Consider the following 13,288-nt stretch of genomic DNA (forward strand, 5'->3'; position numbering starts at 1 on the left):
AATTCCACCTTCATTTCCTTTAGACTTTGAACATGTCAATCAGTAAACATTTAGTAAACAACTACTATATACCAGGCACTATGATAAGTCCCGGCAATACAAAGAAAAACAAAGGACAATCTCTGGTCTGGAGGAAGCTTACTGCCTAATGGGAGAGAAAAACAACATGCAGATGGCTCTGTAGAAACAAGCTATAGCTAGGATCAATGGAGATATCAACAAAGAGAAGGCCTTAGAATTAATGTAGATTTGGAAGAGTTTCCCATAGAAGGTGGATTTTGGCTGGAAGTCGAAGAAAGCTAGGGAAGCCAGGAATCAGAATGAGGAGCAGTGTTAGCCAGGGAAAATATCCAGGCAGGAGATGGAATGTCTTGTTTGAGGGGCATCAAAGGCCGGTTGTCACTGAATGGCTGAATCCATAGAGTTTGAGAACACTGGAGAGTGGAGGGGGAAGGATATAAAGGTCTTTAAAACTCAAACAAGACTCCATATTTAATTCCTGGAGGCCATAGGGAGCCACTTGACAACTAAATGGGAGAAGGTATCCGTTGCACAAACATGGACCAACAAGCTTTTTATTGCTTTAGTCAAAGCTTGACTTGAAGAAGTCCTGTACCATTATGGTGACAGTGTCAGAGTGGAGAGGGGATCTCTTTGTAGAGATGTTGCAAAGGTAAAACCAGCAGGCTTTAGCAACATTTTACGTGTGGCGGAGGGTGGGGGATATGTAGGCTGTGAGAGAATGAGGAATCCAAAATAACTTCTAGGTTATGAGTACAAGGGATGGGAGGATACTGAATTTAAGATGTCTCCATCTTAGTATTTGTATTCTACATAAGTATTATAAAAATCCCTCCAGTGCATCTATAGAGATGCCTGAGAAATCCTGAAGGATTTAGTTCACAGAAATCCTGTGAACTAAAAAGAGACTGATATGTGTATTATAGTCAGGAGCTACTGCAGAAATCCTAGAAGCAATCAGAAGGATAAAGCGATTGGCCCATAGCAAGGCTATGTGGCAGGAGAGACTATATAGCATTTGATATCGGGTTTTTTTTTTTTTAATATCAGTAATACCTAAAAGAAAGAAGTTCTTTCTTTGAGACTGATGTGAAAACCTGGTCCTGTCGGCAGTCTCCCAGGTCAACAGCCAGCCAGCAGTTACATAAGAAATACCACTTCTTCTTTGTGGCCAAGTCACTGACAATTACTTGGTTTACATACCTGTAGTGAAACAGAGAATTTTATTATTAGAATACATGTCAACTGTTTGCTGAATGCAAAGGAAGTGGCCTTGATCTGTCCAGTGATAAGCTCATGTCCTAATGATTCTGTTACTGAAAGCCAAAATACATAGAAAGTAGCCCTGAATTTGGAGTCAGAAACCCTGGGTTTAACTCCCATCTTGGTTACTGTGTAACTGAGGGAAAGTTATTCAAGCTCTTTGGGCCTCAGTTGAACTCCTTCTAGCTCTGTCTTTTGATCCAAAGAAAAATGATAGCCATTCTTATCTCCACCCATGGCCTTTTCCCATCCCCAGAAGAGTTCTTTACTGTATAAGAAGAGAATACCAGGCTCGTGGAAATATCTACTGGGAAAAGGTTTATAAAAGCATTGACATGAGGACATAATTAGAGTTGGGTGACTGGGATTTTGTCCCAGGTGCTGAATTTAGAGGGAGTGGACAGCTCTTGCAATTTAGTAGCATAGAAACAACTAACCTTAGCTCCTGATTAGCAAACATAATTAGTTAAAATAGGTACCAGGGGCTCTGGTGCTTCTCTGACCGATCTTAATCAGATGGACCCTCACCAAGGGGGCAACTTCTTTTTCTGGCTTCCCTCCTCTTCTCTCTACCCAAACTTCCCCAGAAGAGTCTTGCAGCATCACAAGATCTCTGCTATTGTTGCTGCCCCATCTTCAACTAAGGTGAGGGTGTATTTTGTGTTGCTTGCTCCAGGTATAAAAACTGCTAGCAACCACTTTAATTGTGAGATGGAAAAGGCCTGGATTGTGCAGATCTCATTGTCTTACATGGTCTAGTGTTTGTGTGGCTATGCCTTCCCACTTGTACAGGCATTTATTAAGCATTTACTATGTACTAGGAGGAGGGATTTAAGGAGATTTTAGGTTTTAGGAACCCTGAAAGCAGATCCTTTCTGCATAATAGTCAGATCTTAATAAATTTATCTTGTTAGTGACTCCCCTCCCAAATAGATGCTCATTTTACTAATTGTTAGCTCAAGAGTATCATCATTTTTATTATAACGCCATGCTGGTTTCTCTAAGAGATACAAAGGGGAAGAAACAAACCTCGGTGAAAATAAAATACTCACCAAGATGGACTGGTCCCAGAATTATCATGCCAGAGTCGAATGCTGTGCAACTCCCCTAATGGGGATCTGGTTGTTAGAAGGAAGACATCTTGTGCCCCTTGTTCAAAGACGACTTTGTGGGGGTCACTCAGGTGGTGAGGATCACTGCGCCCCTCTGACCCATAAAGGATCAGAATAACCTTGAATCAGACAAAGAAAGATTAACAGAAGAGTTCATAACACTTGACATTTAGAGATTGGACCTAAGGAATGAAATGGAACATCAGAATGGCTGTTAGGTAGATTCATTTGACTTATATGAGAATTCAAATGAAGTCTCAGTCCTCTGGATTTTTAAGTCTAGGAAAGGATAGTCTAAAGGATGGACCTATGATCTTTTATGATTTGTTTTTAAATCAGTTAGCATACAATGATCTATTTAAAAACAAGGATTGACTGATTTAAAGCCATGCCTGTATTCCAGACATGGTGCTAAGAGCTAGGAATACAAAGAAAAGGAAAGCAGTTGCTACTCTCAAGAGCTCACAGTCTAATGAGACAATATGTACATAACTACATACATAAGAGAAATATAGAGATTAGAAGATAACAGGGAGGGAAAAAATATACTACTATCAGAAGTCAACAAGTCAAATATCCAGTTAGTCAATAAACATTTATTAAGCACCTACTATGTGTTAGAAAGGAAAAAGAGAAATCCTGTTCTTGGAAAGCTCATTTTCTAAGGTAGAGACAACAAATATGTACAACACGATTATATTCAGGATAAAATAGGAAATCATTAACAGAGGGAAGGCATTAGAATTAAGAGGTATTGGGAAAGAGACTTCTGGTAAAATGTGGGATTTTTAAAAAGTCAAGAAAGTGAGGAGTTGGAGATGAGGAAGGAGAGCATTCAAAGCATGGGGTACAAGCAAAGAAAATTCCATTAGGAGATTTAGCATCTTGGCTGAGGAATAATGAGACTAATGTCACTGGATGGAGATGAGGGATATAAAGTGTTAGAGGATCAGAAAGATAGCAGGGTCAGGTTGCAAAGGGCTTTGAACACAGAACAGAGGATCATAAAGGTGACAGGCAGCCATGGGAATTTATTGAATAGGGGGCTAGAGAAGGTTGTGTGTGTGACATAGGTGGCCCAGCATTTCAGGAAAATCACCCTGGTAATTGAAGGGAGGATGAATAGGAGGAAAGAGAGACTTGTGATAGAGCAGCAAGAAGATCATTGAAATAGTCCAGGACTCATGTGTTAGGAGATGAAAGAATATTAGAATGAAAAGTTTTTGTCTTACCTTAGCTGTTGTAGCTGCCTTTCTTCGATACCCAGTAAAGACCTGAATGAGATAGTAAGATTGAGAGCTGGGGGAGTTATCTGCCAGGATGGTGACTTTTATCTGTAGGGTGACCAAAATCAGAAAAAATCTTAATATTCTTTTAAGATGCTTTCTCCCATAACAGAAATAGAATCATAAAAATTCACTGTCATGGAATTATCAATATAAAATTGCTTATATAAAATTAAATTATTGACATAAAAATTCAGGGCAGAAGTATGGGGTTATGTACAATAGATGTCCTAGGAGATAAGGAAGACTGACTATAGCTATAGTTGATCTCACACACTACTACTACTACTACTACTACTACTACTACTACTACACAAACATAAACACACACACACACACACACACACACACACACACACACACACTCCTATACTTATACAGCCTATCCCAAAAGTTTGTTAAAGCTTAATTTTGAATTAAGATTTTCAAAACACACTGTATATATGTGTATATATACATATATGTACATATATTCATAATACATATATACATCTAAGTGAATATAAATAAACATATATGTATATATACATATATATATATAAATAGTATATTTAAGTCATTATAGCAGTAATAAGGCTGAAGCTATTTATCTATACAATAGATCATAGTATCACTTGACTCTTCATCAGGATTACAAGGAATGAATGGGTTGCTTTCTATATTAATTAGGGAATGAGAAATACATTAGGTTCCCATTGTAAGAAAACTAGATAGAAAATGCCCATCTTATTTGGCATTTGTTCAGTTTAGAATTTTCTTTAAAGAAAAAGCCAGATAAAAATGATAAAACATAAATTTAGGTAGTAATTATTTATATTAGAAAAGGATTTTTTAAAGCAAACTAGTAAATAATTATCTATATGCAACTTTATATGAATGAGGATAATAATGAATAACAAATAAAATAGATAATAAATAGGATTAAATTTATGGTACTTTAAGATAAATACTGGTTCCCTCACAACAATCCTGTAAGGTTGGTAAAACTAAGAATTATCATTCCCATTTTATAGACAAGGAAACTGAGGCTTTAAAAGTTAAGTGACTTGTCCAAGTTCACACAGCTAATAAATGATGAGTCAAAATCAAATCTATCCACGAACCTTTAGGTTTGTGGATTTCAGGTTACGATCCCCTGGGATTAAAGTAAAGCACAATGAGATTTAATATCTGCTACAATTTCTAGAAATTCTTTTCTAGGCTTCCACTGTACTAAAGCCTGGTGAGATACAACTCCCTATAAAAAAGTGTGTGTGTGTGTGTGTGTGTGTGTGTGTGTGTGTGTGTGTGTGTGTGTGAGTGAACAAGACCTATATCCTATCACTTGGGTAGCTGAAGCCATAAAAACAAGATGAAGAAAAATTTCCTCCTCCTCTTCTTCAGTTTCTATAATATACAGTGCCAAGAGCCCCGGACTTGGAGGAAGGAGGCCTGGGTTCAAGTCTTGATTCTGAGCCTATGCTTGTAAGCTTGGATAGTCACTTCAACTCTCTGAGCCTCAGTTTCCATATCTGTAAAGGATGGGAAGAAACTAGATGATCTCTAAATTCCTTCCAGATCTGATGCTATATGATCTGACAAAGGCATTCTTTCAAAGATAATAACAACTAAAGCTAGCATTTAAAAAGCATTTTTAAGGCTTGCAAAGCACTTTGAAGATATCATCTCATTTGACCCTCACAACTATCCTGGGACATAATGCTGTTATTGTTTTCACTTTACTGATGAGGATACTGAGGGCTGACAGAGATTAAGTGACTTGAAAGTGAATAGATAAGACAGGAGTTGAACTCTGGTCTTTGATAATTGATGTAGGGGTTTGTGAGGAGAAGCATTTTGCCAAAGCTCCCAATGTACCTCACCTTCTTCCTGTCCTCTCTATCTTTTCTCCAGGCCCATACAATGAAAATGATATAAAATCCCAAAAGGCTAGCTAGCAAGGCCACTCCGACAGGATTGTGGGCCACCCTATGAAAGAGCATGACTGTGTCTTGGATGTTCACCGTCCTGGGCAAGGCCATAAAGAAGCTGCCAATAGAGGTCAGGTGGCTGCAGAGGCACTGGGTCTTGGTGATGGTGCTCTGGGGCCCTACCTGCAATCAAAGGAAAGGAGAAGAGTTAGCTAAAAAGGAGCTAGAAGAGCAAAAAGGCAGGAGAAAAGTGTCAAGTGCAAGGATATATACTCATCACTTGAAGTTATAAATAAGAGCAATTTTTTGGTATGAGTTTTAGGACTTTTTATTTATTTTTATTTTTTATTTTTTGCCATTCAGAGACCATGCAAAATACTGGACCTCTTTGAGAATAAAGGATGAACAACCTCAAGAAAATACACACATTATGTAGGGGTAGGAACTGGGCCTATGATTTCATTGGATAAGGGAACTTCTACCAGTGTAGGTCATTCGCTCCTCTACAATGTCCAGAGTGCTACTTGTAGTTAAATAACTTGCCTGGCCATCCTGAAGCCAATATATGTCAGAAGTTGTTCTTAAACTTGGGTTCTTGCCTTTGAGATTAGCTCTCTACCCACTATTCTATGCTGTTTCTCACAAGTTAAATAAGAAATTTAATCTTTGTCCCAGAAGAGGTTATTATTATTGAAGATGATAACAAATAATAGTTGTAGTTTGCAAAGCACACTAAATACTTGATCCTTGTCCCCTTTCCCCTTAGGCAGTTGGGGTTAAGTTACTTACTCATGGTTACATAGTAAGTATCTGGAGCCAGATTTGCTCTCAGGAAGATGAGTCCTCCTGATTCCAGGCCCAGCATTCTATCTACTGTACTTTGTAAAAGCTCATCCAATGTTAAATTGTTAAATGGAATTGGGGGTCCTGTTCTCTTCACTCTCTCCTTAAAATACTAGAAACAGCCAGTAGGGGTTGAAGCCAATGGCAGTAGAGAAGAACCACCCACAAAACCTAGAATATACCTTGAGGGGTGGATGTAACAGGCTTAGCCTTGAGAGAGTTAATCAGTCAATCATATCTTACATCATTTGGTCCTTACATTAATTCCATGAGGAACTGGATGAGGATGAGGAAATGGAGGTTTACAGGGTTTCAGAATCATAAAGTAATTAGATTCCACAGTGGAAAGAATACTGGATTTGGAATCAGAAGACTAGAATTCACGCTCAACTTCTCCATTTACTATTTGTCGTTAGCAAGCACAATGGATAGAGCATTGGATCTGGAGACCAGAAGACCTGACTTCCTAGCTGTGTGACTCTGGGTAGGTCACTTGATCTTATTTGCCTCAGTTTCCTTATCTGTAAAATGGGGATAATAGTAGTACTTACCTCCCGGGATTGAATCCTATAACATTTGTAAAGCATTACATAAACACTAGTTATCATCACCATCATTGTTATTATTGTTATTTTGATATGATCTTAACCCAGATGGACTTTAGGTTTTTTCCTGAAAAAGGAGAGGTTTAGACTAAATGTCCTCTTGGGCATCTCCCAGTTTTAATTCCAAATCTTATCATACTAAGTATTTGATGTGAGATTCAGACCCTACTTTGGCCAAGTTTCAAGTTTAAATCCCCTTTTCCATCTTAAAGACTGAGATGATATGGGGGGATTATATCCCTAAGGTGCTGGGGAAAACATTTGCACATTTGTTTTTGCTATATTTTGAAGTAAATATGCCTTTGTCAAAGCCAGAGCTTCCTGCTACACTCTACTAAGTCTGATATGGCTCATTTCTTTTGAATGGTATAGTGAATTAAATTTGCTATCTCAGACCACTTTACCTGTTTAAATCGGTTCTCTTTCTTGTTCTCCAGTGACACCTTTTAGGTAGCAGAAGTTCTCACTAGTTTAGTGTGAAGCTTATAATACATAAATTGTATAAATTTTATAATATATAAAATGTTGAGATTTTATAATATGTGATATACATAGTATAAATTTAAAACATATTAGAACAGTAGAACATATATATGATTTATTAATAAGTTAATATCATGTGTTAGGGGTACCTGCTCAAAATGTTTTACTGATGAGGTATGCCATCAAAAGAGTTTAGAAGCAAGTCACTGTACCATGGCTTATTTCTGCTTTCATATTGTAATTTAGAGAGGACCTCCCCTAATTCTGGAACCAGACTTTTTATTATTACAAAACATTTCTTTTTAGGAAGGCAATGAGACAAGAGGCTCAGTTCATGCAGAAGGGGGAGCTGATTCCTTATTTTTATTCACTAAAGTCCTTTCTCTAACTTTATTTAGTAGGAAATTTTTTTTTACCTAAAATGTAGCAGTAGCTCCCATTTAGATAGTGCTTTACATATCTTAGCTCATTTAATTCACATTTATCAAACTAGAATGATCCCTGTTCCCACGCGATAGCACAGAGATTTATATATTTTCCAAGTCTATTTTGTACTGGTTCTATATTTCCTCATGTCAATTGTGTTCTTTATGCTGAAACGTGGGTTATCTGGAATAATCAGTTGCATTCAGCATTTCTCAAGTGTGACTATTAAAAAGGAAAGACAAAAACAGAAAGTAGCCACATGCTTCTACTTCTCAATCCCCTCCACGCTTGTCTCAGTTCTGCCCTATACAGAATCTTCCTTCTTTCTGCACTCCAGTCTAGTCTCACAATTTTGCTTTCTGCTGTGCTGTCCATCATGAGATATCAGTCACATTGAGTAGATAGGTAAATTTTTCTTACTCGGCAGCCATTACTCTTCCATGTCTTGTTGTGAAGGTCCCAGAAAAAGCACTGAGTGGCTGCTGTGGTGACTGAGAATCCCAGAGATGTCTGCTTTGGCTCCTTCTTGCTTTCGTTCACCATAGCTGTTATATGGTAGGTACCTGTTCCATGCTGCAGATTTTCTGGAGAAAGCACCCACGAGTACATCTCATCTTAGAACAGAGAACAATATTGGGTTACCTCTTTAGAAACAAACCATAAGGAGCATAAAACAAATTAATGTTAGAACCAGTAAAAGATCCTGGATCCCATGTAATGCCAGACAAATGAATTGGACTAGAGATGTTTCTTCAGAATCCTATTTTTAGCAGTCGAAAGTATCTTAAGGTCCATCTAGTTCAACCTCCATATTTTATAGACAAGGAAACTCAAATGCAGTCCACTTAACTCCAAATGCAGGTCTATTGCCATTTAGTGACTCCTTTTGCTCTTCTCTGTTCTGCATTTGTTTTGAGACCAGATCTCCTTATCCTGCCCAGACTGGAAGTACAGCAGCTACTCACAGGAAGAAAGAATAAATGCCTGTAATATACCAAGTGCTCACAGCTCCTGCCCTCATTGAGTTTACAATCTAATGGGAGAAGACAATGTGCAAGTAAATATATAAAATATAATATATATAATGTAGTACATATAATATGTATATATATATATATATATATATATATATATATATATATATATATATATAATGGGATAATAATTAACCTGACAAATAGGAAATAATTAAAAGAGAGAAGGCATTAGAAATGAAGAAGGGTTTGGGAAGGTTTTCCATAGAAAGTGGGATTTTAGTTGGGACTTAAGAGAAGCCAGGGAAATATGGAGTTGGAGAGACAAAGAGTATTCCAGACATAGGGGACAGTTAGAGAAAATGGTGGGAGGTGATGGAGTGTCATAGTGGTGGAACAGCCTGGAGGCCAGTATCACTGTGGGGTCAGTGTGTTGGGAGGAAGGTGTAAGCATTGTGTAGAAGTGTAGAGCAATTGAGTTAAAAGAGAATAAATGACCCAAAATGTATTTAACTATCTCCATATAGAGGGAAAAGGGAAGAAGGAAGCAAACTATCTATTTTCCAAGCCTAAACTGAATCCATGGTGGATAATTCACTCACTCAATACATGGTTTTTGCTCGAAACATTTTACTGCATCTCAGATTAGATTTACTGATTTCTTCCTTAAGAGTTTATTTCTAGAGGCAGCTAGATGGTGTAGTAGATAGAGTACCAGCCCTGAAGTCAGGAGGACCTGAGTTCAAATCTGATCTCAGACACCTAAGACTCTGCACAAGTTACTTCACCCCAATTGCCTCAGAAGAAAGAAAGATAGGAAGGAAGGAATGAAGGAAGGAAGGAAGAAAGAAAGAGAAAAAACCTATTTTGGGAAAAAAAGGTGGGATTTGGCTTGCATCTGCATTTGCAAGGAAGCTATTAAAAAGAGTTTATTTCTACTTCTTTGATATTTTCAATATTTTCACTTAATTCTCTGTTCTTCTGAGTTATTTTGGAGGTTTTTAGAATTTCTCCATTGCCATTTCAGGGCTCTTTGGAGAACTTGTTCTATTATCCAAGTCCTTTATAACCTAGCCTCCTTCTACCTTTCTAGTTGTCTCACACCTTAGTCTCTTTTAACCCACTTGCTTCATTCTGGGCTAGAGAGAATTGACTTTTGTCCTCAATGTCTCTTGTTTCTTAACCCCACAATTTTGAAAAACTATTGATCGACAGAAATTCAGAGCAATGTGTTTTATCCTACAAAATGCTTATAGACAGAGAGCGTTAGAGCAAACAGAGCATTCTCTGAAGTCAAAAGATTATATCTGATCAGGCTTGGGGCTTAAGGACTCAGCGTGGGGACTGTAGAGCAATTATAGCAAAGTAGAAGTCTAAAACTGATCTGCTACAAATCTGACAATTAATTTGGACTTCAGATAACCCTAAAAACCACAAGCTGGGAAGCACCCTAGGCTCTGAAGGGAGCAAGCTGCAGGCCTTTATTTATTTATTTAACTTTCCTTTTCCCCCAAGATAGTGACTATTCTGTGTACAGTAGAATTTTGTAAAGAAAACAAAAAGAACAGATAATGAGTGGCTCTTGAAATCCTTGACTTAAAGGGCCAGTTGGATGGGATTCTTTCCTTATTAGAAGAGTTTGAAGGTTCAGATAGAGCTTGGGGGGTGATGGTGGTAAGAATAGGAAAGAATAGAGATCCTTGGCTCTCCTGGATTCCAGTTTTGAGGGAGAAGATACATGATTTTAGTCTCTTTTTAGGTCCATGAAGACTAAGACTCTGGGAAGAAAATGATATGTAAAGAAACAGAATCTCTATCATGTCCCCATCCCCGTGCTTGAAATACTAGACTTCAGGGCATTTCTGTTTGTGTGGGAGCTGGGATTATCTTGGTTAAACTGAGTTATCTCTCCCAGAGAGAAAGGTCATTCAATCTGTTTTGTTTGGGACATATTTTCATATATATTTTACTCAGATTTCTTTTATTTTCTTTTCTTTTGTTACTGACTTTGATAATTAGATCTATTTGCTATTTATTATGGGTGTTCATTGTGGAACTGGTTTTTGGTGGGAAGCCTTGGAGAAAGAGCTTGGGTTCTTCCTTCCCTGTTAAGGAACAATGATCAGGAGCTGTAGCCTGAATTTGAATATAATTTCTCCTAGACTAATAATATTTAGGGGAATAGATAGATGTAATTCTAGTCTAGTATCTCCTTTATCTGAAGAGAGCAGAGAGACCAGACTCTGGTCCAACCTACCTGGTGGGAATCAAAATCTCCCTTGTAAAGAGTTGTGGGAGAATATGCTAAAGTTGCATTGCCCATTCCTGCCTCCCTTTGACCTGTATCTAGGCAGACCCATGTGGACATACCTAGTCTGCATGGACACAAATAAAACAGCTGTTGAGATACTTTTCCAGAGCAAGCTGAGCCCTGAGCTTGACATAATAATCCTGTGCTCATCTTCTGGATGATCTGATGGTCCCAAACTTGGACAAGCCCTGACCTGGAGTCTTCTCACTAGACAACCTTGCCTCCTGTTGCTGTTATGCTTCTCTAGTGTTATTACATTACACTGTCTGACTCTTTGTTTAGCCACAAATATATAAATCAAGGTTTAGCCACACTAAAACAGGTCCTCCCACTAGAGGTGGGCTCCCAATTCATGTGTTGAATCTGTCTCTTTGCTTGCAAGCCATTTCCCTCACTTTGAAATTAAACTTCTGTTTAATTTCTGACTCTCCTGTCTCTAGCCTGCTCTGTTTGGCTGGTTTGAGGCTGGTTCAGTATGGTTGACACAGCCAAAATCATTCCATCCCACACTTGGAAAGAAAAAAATCATCGAAGTGGAGGGAACTGCTTGGGAAACTAGACAGAGGTAGGACCTGCCTCCTCCAACTCAGAGGATGACAGACTGCTCAGCCTGTCTAGCTCCTCAGTGATATCTGTTTTAAAAAAAGAAAGAAAGAAGCTCGTATATTATCTGAGACATTCAAAGAAAGCTTAAAAAAAAAAGGTCTAGTATGAATAGTTAAGAGATAAGTAGGTAGCAAAGAGAAGTAGTATTTTAGGGGATAAAAATCTCATTCCTTAAAATAACTCAAGATTCTAAGTGGTGGGATAATATAGAACAAAAGCTCTTAAACAGGGAGAGCAGGTAGGCTTAGGTAATGGCTGCTCAGATCTCAAGGAGGGAGGTAGATGAGAGACTTTCAATTTCCCCCCATCAACTATGATTGAATTTGTAAAGCACTTAGTGCAGTGTGTGATTCCATTCCACTCTGTTTCTGGATGAAGCTTCTCAGCTTGTGGTTGGCAAAAATAGAACACTGAGAGGTAAATCACAGAGGGAGGAACAGGAAAAGCGATAATTAGCAAAAAAGGAAAGACAAGGCCCCAGAGCTGGAAGATGAGGCAAGAATTTTGTTATTGAATTTTGATGGGGTGGGGTCTAGACACTTATAGGAGTCCTCAAACTATGGCCCGCGGGCCAGATGTGGCAGCTGAGGACGATTATCCCCCTCACCCAGGGCTATGAAGTTTCTTTATTTAAAGACCCACAAAGCAAAGTTTTTGTTTTTACTATAGTCGGGCCCTCCAACAGTCTGAGGGACAGTGAACTGGCCCTCTATTTAAAAAGTTTGAGGACCCCTGCTTTAGAAGAACACCTCCTACAAAGAATTGTGTGTTTTGATACTGATTCACACTAGGAGGAGAAAGCAGTTAAAAACCCAATGCTTGGACAAGACTTGAAGAGTTTTGAAAGAATTATAGGTTCAAAGAGTCTGTCAGTTTTCAGACTTGCTTTACAAGATATATCCCATAGTACTTTGCTGCTTCCTTCAAGAGGTAATGTTCTTGGGAATATTTTCTGAAGTATCTTAAAAAGGAAAAAAATAAAGAGTATGGAATGAAAGTAATACTTAATGGAGAAGGACATCACAAATTAATGTCAGTAGAATACAATAGATGGGGAGTGTGTATGTATAGGAGGAGCAGAATGATGAGGTACTACATTCTTATTTGAGCTTCAAAAGGGACAGGATAAAGAAAGATATTGGACCTGTGATTTCATTGGTGTAAAATCCCAAATGAAGAAAATCCGTTTACTAGTACATATTGGTACCATATCTCCAACTGTTAATTAAAAAATTTTTTTGACTGTAGTCTTACCTGTAGTCACAGAACCCGTATATGTCAAAAGCAATACTTATCCAAATTTTCCTAGCTTCTAGGACTGGTGAAAGTTGATGAGTATTTACCAAAAAAAAAAAAAAAAAAAATCCAAACCAACAAAATAAAAAATAGAAACATTAAATAACCCAATTTCTGAAAAAGAAATTGAGCAAGCAAAAAATGAACTAAAA

General features: G+C 37.9%; 1 protein-coding gene across 1 annotated transcript in view; it reads right to left on the reverse strand.

Annotated features, from left to right (window-relative positions):
• The window catches only part of PKD1L3 (polycystin 1 like 3, transient receptor potential channel interacting), a 56,492-nt gene that overhangs the window by 23,640 nt on the left and 19,564 nt on the right, over positions 1-13,288 (reverse strand). The window contains exons 10-14 of the mRNA XM_051973532.1: positions 8,370-8,563; positions 5,545-5,775; positions 3,629-3,730; positions 2,337-2,515; positions 1,078-1,224 (exon numbers count right to left, since the gene is read on the reverse strand). Coding sequence (XP_051829492.1) covers positions 1,078-1,224; positions 2,337-2,515; positions 3,629-3,730; positions 5,545-5,775; positions 8,370-8,563 — 853 coding nt within the window. The remainder of the gene's footprint in view (positions 1-1,077; positions 1,225-2,336; positions 2,516-3,628; positions 3,731-5,544; positions 5,776-8,369; positions 8,564-13,288) is intronic.

Source organism: Antechinus flavipes, chromosome 2 (assembly GCF_016432865.1).
Source record: "Antechinus flavipes isolate AdamAnt ecotype Samford, QLD, Australia chromosome 2, AdamAnt_v2, whole genome shotgun sequence".
Classification (NCBI taxonomy): domain Eukaryota; kingdom Metazoa; phylum Chordata; class Mammalia; order Dasyuromorphia; family Dasyuridae; genus Antechinus; species Antechinus flavipes.